Source organism: Pipistrellus hanaki (genome assembly GCF_964339955.1).
Source record: "Pipistrellus hanaki genome assembly, chromosome: 14".
Classification (NCBI taxonomy): Eukaryota; Metazoa; Chordata; class Mammalia; order Chiroptera; family Vespertilionidae; genus Pipistrellus; species Pipistrellus hanaki.
In genome coordinates, this window is record NC_140516.1 from 48,299,233 (window position 1) to 48,321,345 (window position 22,113).

Here is a 22,113-nt window from a genome sequence, read left to right on the forward strand (position 1 = left end):
CACACACACACACACACACTAGTGAAAAATATGTAACCATCCTCAGCAAAACTGGCCCAACAGGAAGTGACCTATATTATTCAGTTACTTCTTTTTCTGGCAAGTGTGAAGGGTCACAGAAAAAGCCTTATTGTTCCAGAACAGGCTCACAGTGGGACAAATTTAAGTCCGTTGCACAGCTCAGTGATTTGATGAGAGAGATCCAAATCTTGAACTAACCGATGCCAAAGAAAAGATGGATTTGACCAACTCTCTGCCATGGGAAAGTATACCCACAGCTTGGGCAGACACCGTTTCAGCCCACAGTCCACAGGGATAGTTCAATCCACTGTACCCTCAGGTCCCATCGCCCAGGAATGCAAACGTCACCTGACCCCAGCCCAAGCACAGGGTAGCCTGGGGACCTTGGACAAATGGGCTAATCTGAGTCTCCTATTCCTCCTCTGGAAAACAGGAATAATAACTATACACATCTTACAGTGCTGCTACTACGAGTGATGACTAAACACATATCATAGAAGAGTGCTGGTCATATGAAGTGTCCCATACACGTTAGCCATGGGTATTGTTATTACTGTCACAGCGAAGCACATCAAATCTTGTGTGCACTCGGTCTGGGCGTGCTTTTGACCCACCTGGTGTGAACGATGGCACAGCAGGAAAGTGTCTGCAACCCAAAGGACTGCTATTCCCCTCCAAGTAAGAGGAGAGCAGGGGCCAAAGGTCAACCGCAGCCGGGCAGAGAAGTGGAAGCACACCCAAGAGCTGCACGTTTCAATCAGCATCACCGGGGAAGCCTTTTGGTCATACAGATGTCTGCCCACCGCTCCGCCCACCCCCAACCCAAGCTTCTGGTTGAACTAGACCTTGAAATCCATTTTTTATTTTTTTTATTTTTTTTAGAAGTGAGCACCCCAGGTGATTGTAACCTGCAGCCCAGGAGGGGACTCACCACCTTAGAGTACAGAATGGGAAAAAGGAGGATGCGGAGAAAACGAGGAGAAGATCAGGCAGAGCAAGTGCTTCAAGGATCCTGCTGGTTTTCTATTTTCTAACTCCCTAAATTCCAAGGATTGGAGTTTTCTTTCCAGGCTGCAAATCATGATCTAGCCAGGAAGCAGCAGAATGTACTTAGCTGCTTCAGAAACATCACAATTGAAGTGGATAACATACGGAAGATAACTCCTCTAGCAAGGGTGAAAACCATCAGTTCTCCTGGGATCTTCCCAGTTAAGCCTGAAGCGCCCCGTGTGCCTGGGAGCGCTCCGTCCCAGGGAGGTTAATCATCCCACCGCGAGCATCGGCTCCAGGTCAGTCATTCCAACCACTGTCAAATATGCCATACCAAGTGTGCAATACCTACAAGTGGCTAGCAGCTACCACCGTGCCAGTGGACACAGAGCATCCTTATCACAGAAGAAGACAGTTCTACTGGACAATACTGTCCAGGACATCTCTGTCTTCAAACTCAGCACGTTGGATTCCCATTCATGGAAACCTCCTACTTCCTGCATAGGATTTCCTTCCCCTGATGCTATCACCTACCAAGTCATCCAGTGAGAACCTCAGATCACCCCGAAGCCCCACTCTGCCCCCCCCTCCAAAGGATCAAACTGCTCAGACTCTCCAACCTACCCTTCCTCTACAGCCAGTACCTCTGCCCTGGTTCCGACCCTTAATAAGAGCAAACACTTCTTATCGAGCCTCCAGCCTCCCTCTATCCCAAGTTCATCCTTTACAGAGTAGACAGCATAGTAACAAAGCCACCTGGCCATTTCGCTCTCTTATTTAAAAGCCCCCAAGATGTTAGGACCCCACTCTCCCTTCCCACCCCCACACTATTCAGTCAAAGGCCACAACTCAATCCATCACACCCAAAGTCCCAAAGCTTCCCTGAACCCTCTCAGACCTTCAGTAGCCCGGGTGCCTTTAAAATACTTTTCCCTCTGCCTGCAAGGTCTTCCCCTCCCCATCTTCCCTACCTCCTCATCTTCAATGCAATTCAACCTGTCATTTCTTCTAAGAAACCCTCCCCATATACCTCAGGCAAAATCAGCACTTATATTTCTAATATATTACCAATGCACACTGTTCATATATCTCTACTGGATAGAGCAGTGGTCGGCAAACTGTGGCTCGAGAGCCAGGTTTTCCCCTCTGTTGACTAACGAGTTTGCCAACCACTAGGATAGGGGCTTAATCACAAGGAACAACAACAGCCTGTAATTATTGGAATTGAGAGACTAGGTCAATGGTTGGCAAACTCATGAGTCAACAGAGCAGCAAGCCTGGTTCACGAGCCGCAGTTTGCCAACCACTGGGATAGAGCATCAACATACAATGTTACGAATTATCTGAGCAGAGGTCCGTTTTCTTGCCTTTCTCCCACTGGATGCACTGCTTACACCTGGCAAAGACCAAGCATGGAGTCGATGGCTATGTTGATGAGTGGTATGACGTAGACCAGTGGTCGGCAAACTCATTAGTCAGCAGAGCCAAATACCAACAGCACAACGATTGAAATTTCCTTTGAGGGCCGAAAACCGACTTTTGCGCATGGGCCACGAAGTTTCTATCACACTGTACGTGCGCACCTGCACATGGTATTTTGTGGAAGAGCCATACTCAAGGGGCCAAAGAGCCGCGTGTAGCTCATGAGCCGAGGTTTGCCGACCACTGTGCTAGGCCAAAAAGAATCCTCGAGGGTGAGGCCTGTCTTCATGTACCCGGGTGCCCACATCCGGCACAATCCTGGCATGCAGGAGGCACCTGATATATGTGTGCTACGTTAAGGAAGAATGGATTTAAGTCCTCACAGGAACACACACTCTCCTTCCATATCCAAAGGCTCTCTTCCCTCAGATGTTACAACAGGACAATTAAAGACAACAAAGCCTTAAGTGGTCATCAGACATAACCAGGAAACTCTGCCTCATGAGCTCTTCTCAAGCAGATTCTCACCCACGGAGTCTGCGTCTCTGAGGCTCACGGAGCCTTGAAACGCTTCTTACTAATGGGGAGTGAGGACATGAGTCATGACAGATAATGTGCAATTAGGACAGTACTCCCTTCTGCACACGTCCCAGTGGGTCCTGCTCTTAAAGCCAGCGCAGATAGAGAAGTCATTTCTACCTCACTTGTTAATTAAAGCATTAGAAACATCAGGGAAACCACTGCTGGAAAAACTGATTAAAAAAACAAAGGTGACAGATTTCACATCTGAAAAGAAGTTATGCCATGCCTGAAATTTACTCACGACTTGGGAGGACACTCAGTTCAGTGTTAATGAATTAATGATATTTCAAGTTAATCAACAGAAGATATTAACCAAAGATCGTATATGCATACTAGTGGCCCAGTGCATGAAATTTGTGCATGGGGGGGAGTGTGTGGAGGGGGTTCCCTCAGCCCAGCCTGCACCCTCTCCAATCGGGACCCCTTGGAGGATGTCCAACCGCCAGTTTAGGCCTGATTCCACAGGCAGTCAGACATCCCTCTCACAATCTGGAATTGCTGGCTCCTAACCACTCACCTACCTACCTGCCTAATTACCCCTAACCCCTCTGCCTGCCTGTCCCTCACCTCTCTGCTTGCCTGCCTGATTGCCCTTAACTGCCCTCCCCTGCCAGCCTGATCTCACCCCCAACTGACCTCCCCTGCCAGCCTAAGCTCATCCCCAACTGCCCTCTTCTGCTGGCCTGATCGCCCTTAACGGTTCTGATTGGTCAGTTTCTATGCCAGTCAGCATCTCCAGGCCTATCAATGGCCTAATCAGAGAGGCAGGGCTGCTGGCCAGGCCCGGAGTGAAAGAGAGAGGCAAGTGCTGATCAACAGCTGCCACGAAGGCTATGGATCAGATCCTGCTTCTCTCTCCAGGCCTCTCTTAGGGCCTGATCTGTAGCCCCCGCTGAGTCAGGACACCTGCAGCGGCAGCAGTAAGTGTGCTGGGTCGCCACAGCAACCCAGGAATGACTTCCAGTTGGTGGAGCCTTCAGTCATTTTGGATGTTACAGACTCTGGGTTTTTATATAACAGGATATGCATAACCTATGAACATAGACAATGGTTCGGTGAAGGCCTGAGGAGGGGGTGGGAGTGAGAATGAGGGGGGTCAATGGGGAAAAAGTAATGGGGGGAAGAAACATCTATAAAGTTTTCAACCAAGAAGATAAATTTTTAAAAAGTAACCTACAGAAAAGAAAGAAACTGAGTAACCTTAAAATACATATGTAAGTCTGCTTTCTGGAAAGGTATGTAACAAACTTATAAATTGACACTCCCTTCCGCACAACAACAAAAATGCTGAACAACCCAAAAATCAACAACTCTTCTTAGATCTGTCCGAGAACTGAGGTCACAGGGCAAATCGCTACTCCAGAAACTGGAGACAATCGGGCAGATAGAGAGGATCACAACCTTGATTAGAGCAGAAGCCAAGGCGCAGACGCTGCTCTCTCACCAACACAGGAAACCCGGACATGACAAACAGCTAGGAGCTCAGCTCTTACAAGTCTGAGACTTAAGAGCCTCAGGTGAGCTTGGTGAGTGTCAACCTACGAACCAGGAGGTCATGGTTCGATTCCTAGTAGGAGCACATGCCTGGGTGTGGGCTTGATCCCCAGTAGGGGATGTGGGGGAGGCAGCCAATTGATGATTCTCATCATTCTATCTCTCTCTCCCTCTCCCTTCCTCTCTGAAATCAATAATAATAATAATAATAATAATAATAATAATAATAAAAACATCTCAGGGAACAGATCAGTCTTAGGAGGGCCCCACACTGCTGTGAGTTTTACCTCCAAGACTGCTAACAAGGCTTCACAGCAAAAGCCCGGCCAGGGAGGGGGGTGGGGGGGGTAGCCATTATGAAATATGCTTAGAGCATTCTGTTCTTCTTAACAGGCCTGCTCTCAAGAGAAATTGTTCTACCAGAGCCTACCGAACTTGGGGGAAGGTCATAGCCCCACTCCAGCCCCCTCCAGCATTCCTGTCTCCACGAAGGAGGAAAAACACAACGCTGAGAAGCCCTTGTGAAAGTCACAGCCCAGAGGCTGGGCTTCTTAAAGACTAGCACCTTGTCACAGGTCCACACAACACTTCCCTGACCACCGTGTGAATGTCTGCAGCAGCTCTGCTCATGATTGTCAAAACTTGAAAGCAACCACAGTGTTCACCAACAGGTGAGTAGACAAACTCGGGTACCTCCACACCCTGGGGTATTATCCCGTGTTAAAGAGAAATACATGAGCTATCAAGCCAGGAAAAAAAAAAAAAAAAAAAAAAAAAAAAGAGAGATGGAGGAACCTTAAATGCATGTGGCTCCTAAGAGATAAAGAGCCAACCTAAAAAGGCTCCATGCTGGCAATTCCAACTGCACGATGTTCTGGGAAAGGGAAAACCAGGGAGCTAGTGAAAGGATCCGTGGTCGCCAGGAGGTCAGGGGTAAGAAGGGAGGATGAACAGGCAGAGCAGAGGAAATTTGGGGGGGCACAATAATGTAATAGTAGGTACAGGTTATACCTCTGTCAAAAATATAGAAAATACAATGTAAAGAATGAACCCTTCCCAGCCAGCTTGGTTCAGTGGTTGAGCATCGACCTATGAACAAGGAGGCCACAGTTTAATTCCCGGTTGGGACACATGCCTGGGTTGTGGGATTGGTCCCCAGCGTGGGGTGTGCAGGAGGCAGCCAATCAATGATTCTTCCCTTCATTGATGTTTCTCTCTCTCTCCCTCTTCCTTCTTCTCTGAAATAAATATTTTTTTTAAAAGAATGAACCCTATTGTAAACTATGTACTTCAGTAGTTAATCATGTATCAATATTGGCTCGTCAATTCTAAGAAATGTAGCACACTAATGATGATAATAGGGAACAGGGGGAGGGAGAGGGGGGAACTATGTAGTAATTCTCTGTACTTTCTGCTCAGTTCTTCTGTAAGCCTAAAACTGTTCCCCAAAAGTCTTATTTACAACAAGGCTATATGTCAGAACCATACACTGATCTGATTCGTGGTGCAGAGGATTTTAACTTAAAGGATCCCAATGCATTCCTGCTCATTGTACCATACGTAAACTTCAGAACTCATGCTTTAATGTTCTTTAATGTTTAAAATGCTTAGCCAGCTTGGTAAGCAGAGAAAAGCAAAAGCCGTGTTCCTTCTACATTTAAAGCAAAGCTTGGCTGAGTTACAATTGATAGAATAAAATCTATAGCACTGAAAAATTTAAAATACACATACCTTTTGGATCCAATCATTGCAATTTTGAGAAGTTTTCCTACAGCTACACTTAGAGATATATGTGTACAAGAATGTAAGCAGCACTACTAGTTTCAATAAACTTGAATTTTATAAGCTTTCGATTTATGGCAAAATTGCAATGGTAGTACAGAGTTCCCGGACACCTTACACCCAGTTTCTACAATCATTACCATCCTACAGTAGGATGGTACATTTATTACAAATAACCGACCACACCTCCGTATTATTATGCATGAAGTTCACACTTGACTCATACACCCTTTATTATGGACTCATGACTATTTTATACTTTGGGTTATAATCCAATATTCCAATTGTCCCAAGTTTGGCCAATTTGAAGGAAGAGGGGGAGAGAGAGAGAGAGAGAGAGAGAGAGAGAGAGAGAGAGAGAGAGAGAGAGAGAGAGAGAGAGAGAACACCAATGAGGAAGTTTTTTGTATCTCTTGACATACCCCCATGACTGTGGGCTCATTTGTTTGAGCACTTCCTCGGTTTCTGGTACAAGATGCTCCAGACTCATCTTGTGTATTTCCTGTCCCAGCCACCCCCCGTTCTAGAATCAGCCATTTCTCCCAGGACTCTTGTTCCTTTCCTCGGGGAATGGTATAAGAAGCCACGTTCTGGAGCTAGATGTGTTCTTCTGGGCTCTCAGCTGACAGAGCAAGGAAATAGATGTATGCTTCCTAACCCAAGCCTAGCTCAGCTCTAAGAATAAGTCTGACTAGATTTCCATCTGAACCTTAAGCACTCTCTCAATAATCTTGAGGAATATGATAGTCAGTAAAGATGAAAGGAGGTTACCTTGCTTTAAAACCAATCATCTGAGCATAGGAAATCCATTTTAAATAGTGTTAGCTCCAGAAGAGCCCAGGACTTTGGGGTGGCTGGTTGTTGTTTTGGCATTATTATGTTAGAACAGCCTTATGCTTAAGTGACAACCACTCTCTTCACAACTTCCTCAACAAGTTCCAAAGGACACATTACCATGTTGACCAGTTTAGAGGACAACCATCGTTTGTGCTGGTCCAGCCTGCATCCTACCCCTTCTGGTAGTGGCACGCCATTCTCTTTGGGACAACTGCTCCAATCCATTGGTCTTTGCCAATCAAAGTGCTCCGCCCTCCCCTGGCCAAAGGACTTAAACCCATGACCCAAACTATGCCCATTAGACATTCTTCCTGTAATGTACAGGCCTACCACCATCTCCAGAGGAGGAATTCCTCACCAGGAGGGACAAGGTTTTATCCATCTCTGCATCTCTGATGCCTAGAACCGTGCCTGGCTATGAATATTCAGTGCATGTGGGTTGAATAAATTACAGAGAAAATCATGTACCTTAAACAAATGCTAAGCTAAGTCTGTCATTTCCCAACAGAATTCTGGAAGGGGAGCAAATTGTATGATCTTTTTGTAAGGGAAATGTCCACTTTAGTAGCTGGGAAATATGCATTGGAAATAGTATCCCAAGTTGCCATCTCTCAGTACATTAGAGATGTCAATCAGTCCAATAAAATAAAGCCCCCCGAAAGACAAAAGGAGAATTACCTCATTACCTCAACATCTGCTTGCACATAAGCTATCGCACACTGGCTAATTTTTTTTTTTAAGGACATAATATAACTTTCTGGAAAGACATAATATGGCTAATTATACCATTCACTAGAAGGGAACATACAATGTTTTGAAGTAATTCAGAAGTGGGTGTGATTTATAAGACATGAGCTTAGGGAATGGTAAGTATAAATTAGGGATTGTTCATATTATGACAGACTCCGTCATTACATTTCACAACTTTTGTCAAAAGCAACCTTATTCACCACACCGCTGAAGGCTTCACATTCGGGAAGGCGGCTGTCAGCCCTGCCACTCAGAGTGGATAGCACACTTCTCTCTGAGCTCCCTCCTGGGGAATGGCTTCAAATTTCAGACTTAAAATTCAAGAAGGAACAATACAATTAAACCTCAATGGTTGATAAACATGTAGAAAGATTTCAAACTTCACTAATAACCACATAATACAGGTCTCTCTAAAGGTATCATTTTTTGTTCATTAGATTGGCGAAATTAAGAAACTTGTCAGGCTGTCAAAATGAATAAAGAGCGCTGTTGGTCAATGTTGACCAGTGTGTGGTGTCATGGATACTGCTGAGGGTGGGGGATGTGGCGGGGGCATAGCCATTTGGGGGAGCATTTTGCAATGGCCAGCAAAACCTTATGTGTTCATACCTTCTAACCCAATGAGTCCATTTCTAAGAATTTATCCTAGAAAAAATATTTGTAATTGTACAATTTTATTTATATGATTATTCTATGAAGGACTGTCTACCAGACAATAAACTTGGTGAGAGCAAAGACTGGTTTCACCAGCCCACCCCCTACCCTCCCACCCCCAATGCCTAGCACGTGGTCCTTATATAGGGTCGGTACCTTGTAAGTATTGGTTAAAAGAATAAATGAACGTGTTTCCTCAGCATTAAAAAGGGAAAATAAAAGTATTTGATGGATACTAGTTCTTGTTCACATTAAATAGGGGTTAGTGGAGTTATTCACAATGTTATTGACAGGTAGTACAAAGTACTCTCTATTTTCAAAAATAAATTATACACACCATCAGCTTACAACATTGATTATAATATAAGAGCCAAAACATCTAGTTGCCTGTTTTTCCACCTCAAGTCCCTATTTTCTCAGTGAGTTCCATCGGTCAAACAGTAATCACTAGTAAATACGCTTAAACTTGTAAGCACAGTCTATGATCCAATGACAGACAAATGCCCTGGTTCTGAGAGGTATAAAAACCACACTGTGGGCTGCAAAAAGTTCCAACACCTGGGTAACCAGACTCAATATCCTAAAAAACATAAAAGTGTACCTTTTAAGAAACACAAATTTCTAACTCTAACTGGTTTATTGCCTTTGATATGTCCATAACCAAGGAAATGCATCCTCTAAAAATGCCAGTGACATTTGTTTTCCAGCATGAGAAAGAACCAGAAGGTTGACTCCACCCTTTTTCTCAGCTCCCATATCCAATGTACAGAGAATGCATTCCAAAATCAAATATAAACAACGTGTGGGTTATCTACACTGTTACTCTAATCTTAAAATTATATACAGAAGGGGGGGGGGAATTGCAATTTTTTCTTCTTATTTGAAACTGACCACCCATCAAAAGATCTGGTACCTAATGGCCAATATTACCAATAATGTAATCTCTAGAATCTGAAATAAGAGTCTTCTTTAAAAATATTTTTATTGATTTTTTTACAGAGAGGAAGAGAAAGGGATAGAGAGTTAGAAACATCGATGAGAGAGAAACATCGATTAGCTGCCTCCTGCACACCCCATACTGGGGATGTGCCCGCAATCAAGGTACTTGCCCTTGACCGGAATCGAACCTGGGATCCCTCAGTCCGCAGGCTGACGCTCTATCCACTGGTGAAAAGTGAAGGGGGAACAAGAGGTTCAAACTTCCAGTTATAAAATAAATAAGTCATGGGAAAACAATGTCTATAGCACAGGGAATATAGTCAATAATATAACTTTGTCCAACAGCAGATGGTTACCAGATTTTTCGCTGTGATTCTATCACAAGATATACATAAAGGTTGAATCACTACATTATACATCTGAAACTAATATATTATATGTCAACTATATTTGAATTTTAAAAAGGCTTTATGTTATTGAGGGCTGTTATTAGAAAATTTAAAAATACTCATAGAGCCCTAACCGGTTTGGCTCAGTGGATAGAGCATCAGCCTGCAGACTGAAGGGTCCCAGGTTCGATTCTGGTCAAGGGCATGTACTTTGGTTGTGGGCACATCCCCATTAGGGGGTGTGCAGGAGGCAGCTCATCCGTGTTTCTAACTCTCTATCCCTCTCCCTTCCTCTCTGTAATAAATAAATAAATAAATAAATAAATAAATAAATAAATAAATAAATAAAATACATTTTAAAAATAAAAATACTCGTAGAATCCAGCCCTTCACTAAAACACTCCAGGAATTTTGCCCACCCACCAGATTCACTGATGCCTGTGACTTTATGACCTTGGGCTGACCTACAATAGGAGTTGAAGGTACTGGGAAGGCCAAATCCGCTCGAATTTCCCCAGCATTTTCTCAGTACCACAGAGGAAGGCCTTCTGACCATTTCCGTCAGGTTCAAGAACAACCCCAAGCTCACAGAGCCAACAGACGTCTTTCCAGGAGCGTGTGCTCCAAAGGGATTCCCACATCCCTGCAAGGTCACAGCCCCCGGCAGGACCTCAGGAAATCACTTGCTTTAGCTCTGGCCTGTGGTCAGGTAAGAGTGAATGCTAGGTCGCCTGGAAAAGAAAAAAAAAAAAAACCGCCCGCTCCAAGTTCACGGAGTGGGTGAGCGAGTTTAGCAGAGAGAAGTGAAACAGCTGGGACTAACCAGCCGGGACCAGCCCCAGAGAAGGGGCCCCTCTGGCTCTTCCACAGAGTGGCCGTGTCAGCAAGCCGGTCAGAAAAGCGCATTTCCCTCCGCGGCCCTACTTCCTATCTCTGTGTGGTTCCCCTCTCCTGACCCCAGGCCCTCAGGCCGCCTTTGGGGTCAGGGTCCATCACACTTTCCCCGTGAACAGCGTCAGGCTCCCACGCATTTGCCTTTGTGCAGGAGTGTGGCTGGGAGACGGAAAGGATGGATTCACACGTTCTTCGCGAGGGGCCATCTCCCATGCCCAGGCAGCGCGCATGGCATGGGCACGCAGGGCCTTCCAGCGGAGGAGAGCCCCGCGTAATTCAGGAAGCCGGACACAGGCCACGGATGGTCCCCCTGACTAATCAGTGACCCAAAAAACGAGAAGTGATCGAACGTTATCGCGGCCTGACAATCCCAGCTGGGGGAAGAAAGAGGAACTAGATGGAGCCAGGCGGGCTGAAAAGCTGGGAAGGCTGGAGCGCGAGCTGCAGGCCTCCTCCCAGGGCCAGAGGGCAAGGGCGGGGCCGCGCAGGGAGCCGGGCCGGCCGAGCGGCCCGCACCACCCACCCCGTCCCCGAGACACCCGGCCCCGCGCGCCGATCCCGCGTGGCAGGGGGGCCCGGGGAGCCCAACCCTCGTCCCTTCCCCCAACACCAGCACCCGGATCGCCAGCTACCGCCACCGGCGGGCGCCTTCCCGCAGCGCCGCGCCCGCCCTGCCCGCACCCGCGCGCCGACACCCCGGCCCCGGGCTCCCGGGGCGCAGGGGGCGCGGAGGGTGCTCCCCGCGGGGACCGGGCTCCGCGGTGCCCACGCGGCCGCCGCGCTCCCACGAGCCCCGGCCCCGCGCCCGGGAGCCGGGCCCCGCCCGTGGCCGCCGCACCTGGCGCCCGCGCCCACCTTGCTCCTTGAGGCTGGTGATGAGCTGCAGCTGCTTCTCCTCGTCCGAGCTGTTCATCGCGGCGGGTGGGGTCGGCGAGAGGGGCCGGAGGGGAGCAAGGCAGGGATGCGGCGGGGGAGGGGGAAGGAAAAGCGGGCGCCGGCGGCGTGCGGCTCCCCAACCCGGAAGCTGGAGGGGTTCCCGCTGCTCCTCCTCCCTCTCCTCCCCCTCCCCCTCCTCCTCCTCCTCCTCCTCCTCCTCCTCCTCCTCCTCCGGGTGAGATCATCCCCGCGCACCTAGCGCGCTTCACCTGCCCACGGGCGGGGGCGGGGCAGGGGCAGGGGCGGGGCGGGGCGGGGCGCCCCGCAGCCGAGCCCAGGGGGGTGCGGTGGGGCGGGGAGGGTCCCCCCGGGAGCCCGGACTGCACCCCCCTCCCTGGCCCGGCCCGTGATCGCGGCTGCGGCTCGGTTTCCCCGCGGAGGCGGCGCCGCAGGTGGCGCCGCGGGAGGCGTGCGGGCCTCCGGGCCAGCGTGGGGCGGGGGCGGCCTAGCTCGCTGCTGCACACCTTTCTCCCCTTACCCGCCCTTCCGGGCCCTCGAGAGGTGGATTCTGAACCAAACCGGCCCTGGATCTAGAGCGAATGTGGGAGCCCCACTCTGCACACCGCGCCAAGGCGGGGCCCGGCGAGCCTGCGCCGGGGAGCGGGACATAACGGGCCCTGCCCCGTGCCCTCACGGGGGGCCCTGGGGCGGGGCGGCAGGGGCAGGGGCAGGCGCGGGGGGCCGCTTTGCACCTGGAAAAGCTACCAGGGACTGGAACGGTGCGGCCCAGGAGTGGAGGCAGTGAGCCAGGAGGGCGTGGTCGTCAGTTCCCAGCTCCCTGTTCCCAGGGCCAGGGCTGGCTCTCTCCAGCCTCCCTGGGGCTGGGAGGGGGTCCGCACGTGGGCCCTGCAGCACGTGGGGCGCAGGGCCTCGCGGACCCCCTGGTCCTGATGGGTGGACCTCCCCTTGGGTGAGGCTGCCCCTGCGGGCCACATGCCCAAGGCCACCCAGCGGCCCGGCAGCATCGCCTGGCAGAGGGAAAGCCCAGTATGTCCCCTTCCCTGCCCTCTGCACTGTCTACCCAGCTCCGGCTCAGACCCTGAGCACAGGAGCGGAGGCAGGCCTGCCATTCACAATGGACACAGACACTGGGGCGATGGGGGTTTGCCCAGGGTGGGAATGGCTGGGGGAGGGAGAGGAGACCAATTGGGGGAAAGGAGACATATGTAAAACTTTAGACAATAATAAAATTTTTTTAAAAAGCCAAAACCGGTGTGGCTCAGTGGATAGAGCGTCGGCCTGCGGACTGGAAGGTCCCAGGTTCGATTCTGGTTAAGGGCATGTATATTGGTTGCGGCCACATCCCCCAGTTGGGGGTGTGCAGGAGGTAGCTGATCGAGGATTCTCTCTCATCGATGTTTCTAGCTTTCTATCCCTCTCCCTTCCTCTCTGTAAAAAAAAAAAAAAAAATTAAAAAAAATAAAATTAAAAAAAATCAATAATAAAATATGATTTAAAAAAATAATAATAATAAATGGCTCTCCAATTGCTGATGGTTAGTTTCTGGTCAGTCTACTGACCGCTTGGAACTTTATGTAAAGAATGGGAGAGCGTTGTAAGGGTTGAACAGGGAGAGGAACATACACAAAACATCAAACCCAGAATTTGACTTACAATAGGTGGGTGTGGTTTTTTTTTTTAAGGTTATGGGTCTGCGAAAAGAAGGTTGTGGATGCTGATGATGAGCTAAAACAGGCACAGTCCTCTGACACTGATCATGAAGCATCCAGTTAAGTTAGATTTACCGAACACCTTGGTTTTTCCAGCCCCAACACTCCTAGTGTGGGTTCTACTCCAGCAAAGTGTCTGCTCATTTCTCACTTGCTATTTTATGCAAACCCCCAACTTTGTCTGCGGAGGGGGTCTCTCCATGATAGATGGAGTGGGAGGGGGCCAATATATAGGTAAATGCTGTAACTATCTGTCTGATACTCCTACTAAATTGTAACTCCAACAAGCTTGAAAAAGCAGTAGCGCTGCTTTGGCCTGAAAAGGTGATATAACAGTTTAGCATAGGTCAGTGGTCGGCAAACTCATTAGTCCACAAAGCCAAATACCAACAGTACGAAGATTGAAATTTCTTTTTCGAGCCACATTTTTTTAAACTTAAACTATATAGGTAGGTAGATTGTTATTAACTTAAAATTAGGGTACTCCTAAGCTGGCTTTTATTAAAACCTCAAGGGGCCAAAGGGCCGAATGTGGCTCTTAAGCCGCAGTTTGCCGACCACTGCATGGGTGATTCAGTGGTTTTTAGAGTTAACTAACATTTTGAAACTTTAAAAATAAATGTAATACAGGGTCTTAATTATTCAATTCTTTCCCTAGTTTTTCATAAGATCTCCCAAGCAATCAAATGAGCTTTGTCTTGAAATTACTTTCTAATCCTCAAAGTTTAAAAAGGAAGGGCCCAGGAGCCCCAGCCGGTTTGACTCAGTGGATAGAGCGTCAGCCTGCAGGCTGAAGGGTTTCAGGTTGATTCCCATCAAGGGCGCATGCCCAGGTTTCGGTGTTGATCCCCAGAAGGGGGGTGTGCAGGAGGCAGCCCATCCATTCTCTCTCATCATTGATGTTTCTATCTCTCCCTCTCCCTTTATCTCTGAAATCAGTAAAAATATATTTTGAACAAATAAAAAAAAAAGTGCCAAGGAAACATGACAAAATTCAGACTCAACTAACTACAGGGAAATGTGAATGATATACATTACCATCAGGTGGTTTGTATAAAGAGAAATAATTGCTTTCCAGAGGAAAAAATTGAAGAGATTGGGGTAACAAGCCATGGCTACCTAGGTTTTGCCCTGCAGCCGGGAAACCCGTCAAACGGTGGGCAATAACCAATCCTCCTCCAAACCCAAATTTAAAGAATCAGAATACTTTCTCATACTCAAACAAATATGAGCAGAGTACCCAGTACCCGTTAAATATTTGGGTTCGTTCACAAAGTCCCATTTTTAAATGGCTGATTTAATTGTCTACTTCAATTATATAATAAATTAGGTAGCAGTTTTGGAGCTTAAGAATGAGTTAATCACCAAATCTGCAATCAAACTGAGTGCTTTGGCCCTGCATTGAATCTGCAGCTCCTTGAAATTAATCCTGTTTACCTTCCTTGGAATTAAAATAGCCTCCTGAAATACAATATGGTATTACCTTGGGGGCATGGAATGAATTATTAGGATGGCTATTAGAGTCAATTATTGGGATTCAGAGGTCCCATTACACTATGGTTTATTTATATGATATAAATATTGATGGAAAGGGTAGTAGTGATAGAATTAGTTTTTGTTCTGTTTAATAATGCACATAGGGATCTATGTTGCAGGCATCACATTAATTTATAAATCTCCAATAACATGTAATTAAAAACCATTAAAGATGTATGTATCTACTCGTATGCATATACAGACAGAGAGAGGGCAAGGAAAGACTTTTTAAAAATGAATTGGAAGGCTATGTACCAAACTCAGGATAATGAGTGCCTCTGTGGGGTAAAAAGTAAATGAGCAAGCCCAATGGGTAAGGAGTGGAATAGGAAAGAGCAGTGATCAAAAAGATTTTTTTCTTTCTTATTTATTTGTGTTTTCAGGAATTTAAAGTAAAATTACACTATTTATGTAATCTTTTGAGGTAAATAGATTAATAAGATCAGAATACAACAAGAAAAAATATTTATTTCCTTTGATCCCATAATATTAATTTCATATTAGGGAATCTACTCAAAAAGGCTTTATACACAGAGCTATTTATTATTATGTTAATTATGTTAATTATGTTAATTATGTGTAAAATGATAACATTGGGATATTATTTAACAATAAGAAGAAATAAAATATAAATACATGATAACAACATGGATGAACTTTGAAACATTATGCTAAGTGGGGGGAAAAGCAAGCAAGAAACCACCAGATATTGTGTGACTTCATTTCAATAGAATGCCAGAATAGGCAAATCTGTCAAGAAAGGAAGTTAAGTAGTGGGTGATTTTTTTAGGACTAAGAACATTGGGGAAAACGGAAATGGCTGTTAATAGATATGGGGTTTCTTGTTGAAGTGATAAGATTATTCTAAGATTGATTGCAGTGATGGTTGCACAACTCTAGGAATATATTCAAAGCCATAGAATTGTACAGATTTTTTTTATCCTCACCCGAGAATATATTTTTTAAATTTATTTTAGAGAGAGGGGAAAGGAAAGAGAGAGAGGAAGAGAGAGGGAGGAAAGAGAGAGGGGGGGAGAGAGAGAGATTGGTTGACTCCCATAGGTGCCCTGACTGGGGACCTAGGTATGTGCCCTAACCAGGAATCAAACCTGTAACCTTCTGGAGTATGAGATGATGCTCCAACCAAGCCACCCAGCCAGGGCTAGAATTGTACATTTTAAATGTATGCTTTGCATGGGAGAATTGTATGGTATGTTAATTCTATTTCAATAAAACTGTGTTGAAAAACAGATTTTCAGAAAAAGAAAACTTTTACCTTAATACACTGCTTATATAACTCTTAAATATATGTTTCTAATAAAAAATATTCTCATGTTTCAAATATTTGTATAGTTAAGTTTGTTCTTTTATTAAACATTATTTCATATGCACTTTATCTTGTACCAATATAATCTACATAGTTATTCAATGCCATTCCATTATATTGATGGATATTTATCTATTCTCAAATTCGTAGGTATCTGAGTTGTTACAAATATTTGTCTCTTTGTAAGTAATGCAGCAAGAATACAAGGACCAGGCATAGACATATCATAGTCAAACTGTTAAAAAACTAAGCATAACATTCAGGTCTTAAAAGCAGCCAAAGAAAAATACACATTACATACAGAAGAACAACATTAAAAGTTATGATGGATTTATTATTTAATGTAATCATTAAAGTATTACAACTAAATTCAACATTCAACAATGTAAAATTCACAATATCAAGTATTCAATTATTACAGTAGGCAAAGAGGCAGAAAAATATGACCTGAAATGAGGAGATAAATCAGTCAATAGAAATAAGAAATAATAGAGATAATTAAATTAGCAGACTAGGACTTTATAAGCAACATTGTAAGGCTTATAAATATGATCAAAGTATATATAAAATATCTGAAGGTTAATATAAACAAGATGAGGAAAGAGGAATTATTAAAAAAAAAATCCAATGGAACTAGAAGAGATAATACCATATCAGAAATGCAAAAAGAAAAAAAATCCCTGTCCATACCTATAGGATTTACAGCAAATTAGAAATGCAGAAGAAAAATCAGTGATCTTGAAGCATAGCCATAAAAATAATCCAAAATAAAACACATAGAAAAAAAAATATCTTTTGAAAAATTAAACAACTCTTACAGATCTAAAATATAACACCAACCAGTTTAACACACAGGAAATTGATGACCCAAATGGTAAATTTAAAAAATTAAATGACAAAATAATGGCTAAAAAGATCTCAAAGTTGATTAAAAATGAATTTTCAAATTCAGTGATTTATTTCATACAAGGATCCTTAAAAAGATTAATAGCAAGTTTCTCATCAGACACTATAGAAAACATGAGGCAGTAGGATGAAATATTTGCAGTCCTGAAAAATTAAAAAATTGTCAACCAAGAATTCTATATCCAGCAAAACTGTCCTTTAAATATTATATAGATATTAAGACATTTCCAAATAAACAAAAATTGAAGAAAGTTGTTACAACTAGACCTGCCCTGCAAGAAATGCTAAAGGGAGTCCTTTAGGTTTAAATCAAAAAGCACTAGTCAGTATCTCAAACCTATATGAAGAAATTAACATTTCTGGTAAAGGGAAAATATAAAAGTCAGTACATAGTCATTGGGAATGCCAGGGAACAGATTATCTTAGCCTTGGTCTCTATGCCATATATTTGCTCTTGATGATCTTTCCTAATTAGTCATTAGGTAAATGCAATAAAAACCACAATGAGATATCATTTCATACCCACTGAGATGGCTATCATCAATAAGACAGACATAACAACTGCTGGGGGGAATGTAGAGAAATTGGAACCCTCACACATTGGCAGTGGAAATGTAAAGTAATATAATCATTTGGGAAAACAATCTGGCAGCTCCTCAAAAAGTTAAACATAGAGTTACCACATAACTCAGAAATTGCACACTCATACATATATACCCAAGATAATTGAAAACATGTTCACACAAAACTTTTACATGGATGTTCAGAGTAGCATTATTCATATTGTCAAAAAGTAAACGCAACCCAATCTCCATCAATTTGGTATTTAGATAAGCAAAATGTGATATATACGTACATGCTGTGGCCAAACCAGGTGACCAGGGCAGAAATGGAATGCAGAGATGTGGCCACGGTTACCTGGGGGTCACCATTGCCATGCAGAAAAATAAGCCACAGACACTGGGTGCCTCCCCTCACCCTTCTAAGAGTTTGCCTTCCCTCACCCTCCCACAGCTAGCAGCAGGCCCCTGAAGAAGCTGTAGCAGTGAGTGTCGGGCTACAGAGCCCTCAGGCTGCAGAGACAGAAGCATATTTTCCTAGGTGTCAAGTGCATGCTGCAGCTAATCCCAGTGACAGCAGGGAGATGCAGAGGTAAGGCAACTGAGGTGTCAGAGTTACTATTAGAGAGAGGAGAACAAAGCCACAAAGGCACTAGCCAGCTTCTCCCATCTCATCCCACCCCCACAACAGAGCAGCTAAACTGCAGGCAGTGTCTGGTTGCAAGGGGCAGTGCTGGGATCCCATGGGCTTGGAATGTCATTGCCCACCTCATTCCCCCACGGAGGTGGTACACACCCACCTCCCCAGGGAATTCAGGGCATTTCCCACCACCCCTCAGAGTTCCTAGAAGCCAGAGCAGGGCAAGAAAAACTTAAAAACTTGTGCCTCAGTGCCACCTACTGGAAAAAAGAGAGACAGATTTCTTCTTAACCTACTAAACAGACACGTGTCATTCTTTTACAAAAGCAGATTTCATTTCCATAGATGTCTAATCAGACAAGTAGTCCATCAAATAACTAAGGCATTGAGGCAGCTCAGAGAGAACATGAGCAATCTCCAGAAAATAAATTTGAAGACATGGAAATAATGTGATTTAAATGACAGAGAATTCAAGACTGCAGTTCTAAAAGACCTCAATGAGATACAAGAAAACACAGATAGGTACTTTAATGAACTCAGAGATAAAAGTAGTAAACAAAATGAGTACTTTACCAAAGACATTGAAACCTTAAGGAAGAACCAAATAAGAAAGTCTAGAGATGAGGAACTCAATAAAAGAGAGGAAGAATGAATTAGCAAGCTTAGGAAATAGAGTTGACCAGATGAAGGAAATAATTCATGATATTGAAGATAGAAATCTAGAAATGACCCAGGTAAAAGAAGAGAGGGACTTGAGAGAAAATGAAAGAAAGGAAGGAAGAAAAAACTCTAGGTGGACTATATGACTCCATTAGAAAAAGCAGTATAGAAAAATGGGTATACCTAAAGGACCAGAGAGAAAGAAGGAAACAGAACACAATATTTAAATAAATAGTTGATGAAAACTTCCCAAGCCTATGGAAAGAGCTAGATCTTCAAATTCAAGAAGCAAACAGAACACCTAATTATCTGAATCTGAAAAAGGCCTTTTCCAAAGCCAATTATATTAGAACTGTAAAAAAATTATTGACAAAAAATAATAATAATTCTCAAGGCAGCCTAAGAAAAGAAGATAGTAACCTCAAAAGGAAATCCCACTAGATTAACATTTAATTTTTTAGCAGAAACTTTATAATCTAAGGGAGAGTAGAATCAAATATTCAAACTACTGAAAGAGAGAAATTACCAGCCAAGAGTAATATATCCAGCAAAGTTATCCTTTAGATATGGAAGAGAAATAAAGACTTTTCCAGGTACATAGAAGCTGGGGGAATTTACGACCACAAAACCTCTATTGTAGGAAATACTAAAGGAGATTATTCTACTTGAAACAAAAAGACAAAAGGATACAAAATTATGAGTAAAATGGCAGAAAAATAGAAGCAGGATATTGCAACCCTTTACTAAATAGGGTATTATTTACTCCTAAATATAACAGTTTCAAGGAGGCAAAACATTTTTTAAAAGAAAAGAAGACAGTAGCTACTATAATTCAAAAATGAATTCCCAGTATAACATGGGATAATTTGTGACAACAAAAACATAAAAGGGGTAGGATAAAGGTCTGAATTTTCAAATGGGAATGAGATAAGAGGCATTCAGATTGGCCATTATCAATAATACAGGTGATTACAAGTGTTGGAGAAGTTGTGGTTAAAAAGAAACCTTCATTCACTCCTAGTAGGAATGTAAGTTGGTATAGACACTATAGAAAACTTTATGGAAGTTCCTCAAAAAAAAAAAAAAAAAAAAAAAAGAATAAAGTTACTATATATCTTTATGAATAAATGTTTTCATTTATGTACCTGTATGTTTGCAGCATTATTCATGGTTACGAATACATGGAAACAACCAAAGAGTCCCTTGATGGATGATTGAATAAAGAAGTGGTACATATATACAATGAAATACTATTCAGCCTTAAGAAAAAATGAAACATTGCTATTTATGACACATGGATAGATCTTGAGAATATCTTATGAAGTAAAATAAGTTAGATGAAAAAAGTCAAGAACCATATGATTTCAGTCATAGATGGGATTATAAAACTGAAAGCAACAAATGAACAAACAAAAACTCATAGACTATGTTAGTTACCAGAGGAAAAAGTGAAAATGGAGGGGGGTTAATAAAGGGGGTCAAATATGTGACAGAAGATTTGATTTTGGTTGGTAAACACACAATGCAATATACAGTTGATGTATTATAAAATTGCACATGTGAGCCATATAACTTTATTAACCAATACATTTAATTTGAAAATAAGATGTTATAACTATTAATATATCTGGTAATGAATATTAACTAGACTTATTGTGGTTATCATTTTGCAGTATATACAAATATCAAATCATGATTTTGAACACCTGAAACTAACAAAGTATATATGTTATACATCATAACTAATATAATGACACTAGAGGCCCAGTGCATGGATTCGTCCACTGGTGGATTCCGTTGGTCTGGCATATAGGGACCAGGCTGAAACCAGCTCTCCAACATCCCCCGAGGGGCTCTTGCAAGAAGGTGCAGGCCAGGCTGAGGGACCCCCACTGGTGCATGACCAAGGCAGGGAGGAACTGCAGGAGGGCTCCAGGGCGTGTCTGGCCCATCTTGCCCAGTCCCAATCAGCCGGACTCCAGCAGCAAGCTAACCTCCTGGTCAGAGCTTCTGCCCTCTGGTAGTCAGTGCACGTCATAACAACTGGTCCAATGGTCCAATGAATGGTCAGACATTTAACATATTAGGCCTTTATTATATAGGATATATATGTCAATTATATCTCAGAAAAAAATCTATGGCAATGAATGGTACTTGTATGATATTATGGATTTGGATGATTATGTGTTGATTGATTGATTATGTTGATTGATTATAACAAATATACCATTTGGTGGGAGATGTTGATATTGGGAGGCTATGCATATGTAGATACAGAGGATATATGGGAAATCTCTTTACCTTCCTCTCAATTTTGCTGTGAACCTAAAACTATTCTAAAAAACAACCTTTAAATATTAAAAAAAAAAAAATTAAAGGATTAATCAACAACAATGAACGGTAAGAAATTATTAAGTTCCCACTCTGCACTAGGCATGATTAGACTTAGATGCGAGAGATAAATCCATTATGGCCCTCACTCTCAAATAAACCAATCTATTACTGAAAGCAAAAGAAAAGTAAAAAATTATTGCAATACAGTATGATGGGGCTGTGATGGTAGTAATGTTCAGATACAGCAATGACATAAAGGGGGCAATAATGAACTCCCTGGTAGAATTAGGGTATACTTCCTTGCGGAATGAAATTTCAAGCCAGGTCTTGAAGAATGAATAGTAGTTTGCAGGGAATATATGGAGAAAGCAAACTCCAGACACTGAATGAGTGTATGCAAATACATGAAGGCAAAAGGAAACTACTAAAAGTCAGCTCAATGGTACAATCCCACCAAAGCTCTGAACCCTGGCTGAGTTCCCTTCTTGCATTAGATGTCATCCAATTACTGTGAACAAACTACTGCGAATCAGGTTTCTATGAGTGGATTCCTTTTGCAACTTGAAAGGGGCACAGTCCAGTGAAAAGGGGGGAGGGGGAGAGAACCATACAACCGTGTATAAACAAATATGAACAGTAAACACTATAAATAAGTGCGTGAGAGTAACTCTCGGAGTATATAATTAACATTGTGGATAAGATTAAGTGGGTCTATGCGCGGAGGTATTGTAAATATCCCCATCCACTCAACCAGGCCCAAATAATGATGCTAGCATAACTGATCTGAGTA

At 43.6% G+C, this 22,113-nt stretch overlaps 1 protein-coding gene across 2 annotated transcripts in view; it reads right to left on the reverse strand.

Annotated features, from left to right (window-relative positions):
• The window catches only part of SHTN1 (shootin 1), an 86,486-nt gene extending 74,651 nt beyond the window's left edge, over positions 1 to 11,835 (reverse strand). For both annotated transcript variants that reach the window (XM_084903743.1, XM_084903742.1), the window contains exon 1: positions 11,610 to 11,835. In XM_084903743.1, coding sequence (XP_084759869.1) covers positions 11,610 to 11,667 — 58 coding nt within the window. In that variant the 5' untranslated portion in view covers positions 11,668 to 11,835. The remainder of the gene's footprint in view (positions 1 to 11,609) is intronic.
• Between the last annotated feature and the right edge of the window lie 10,278 nt (positions 11,836 to 22,113).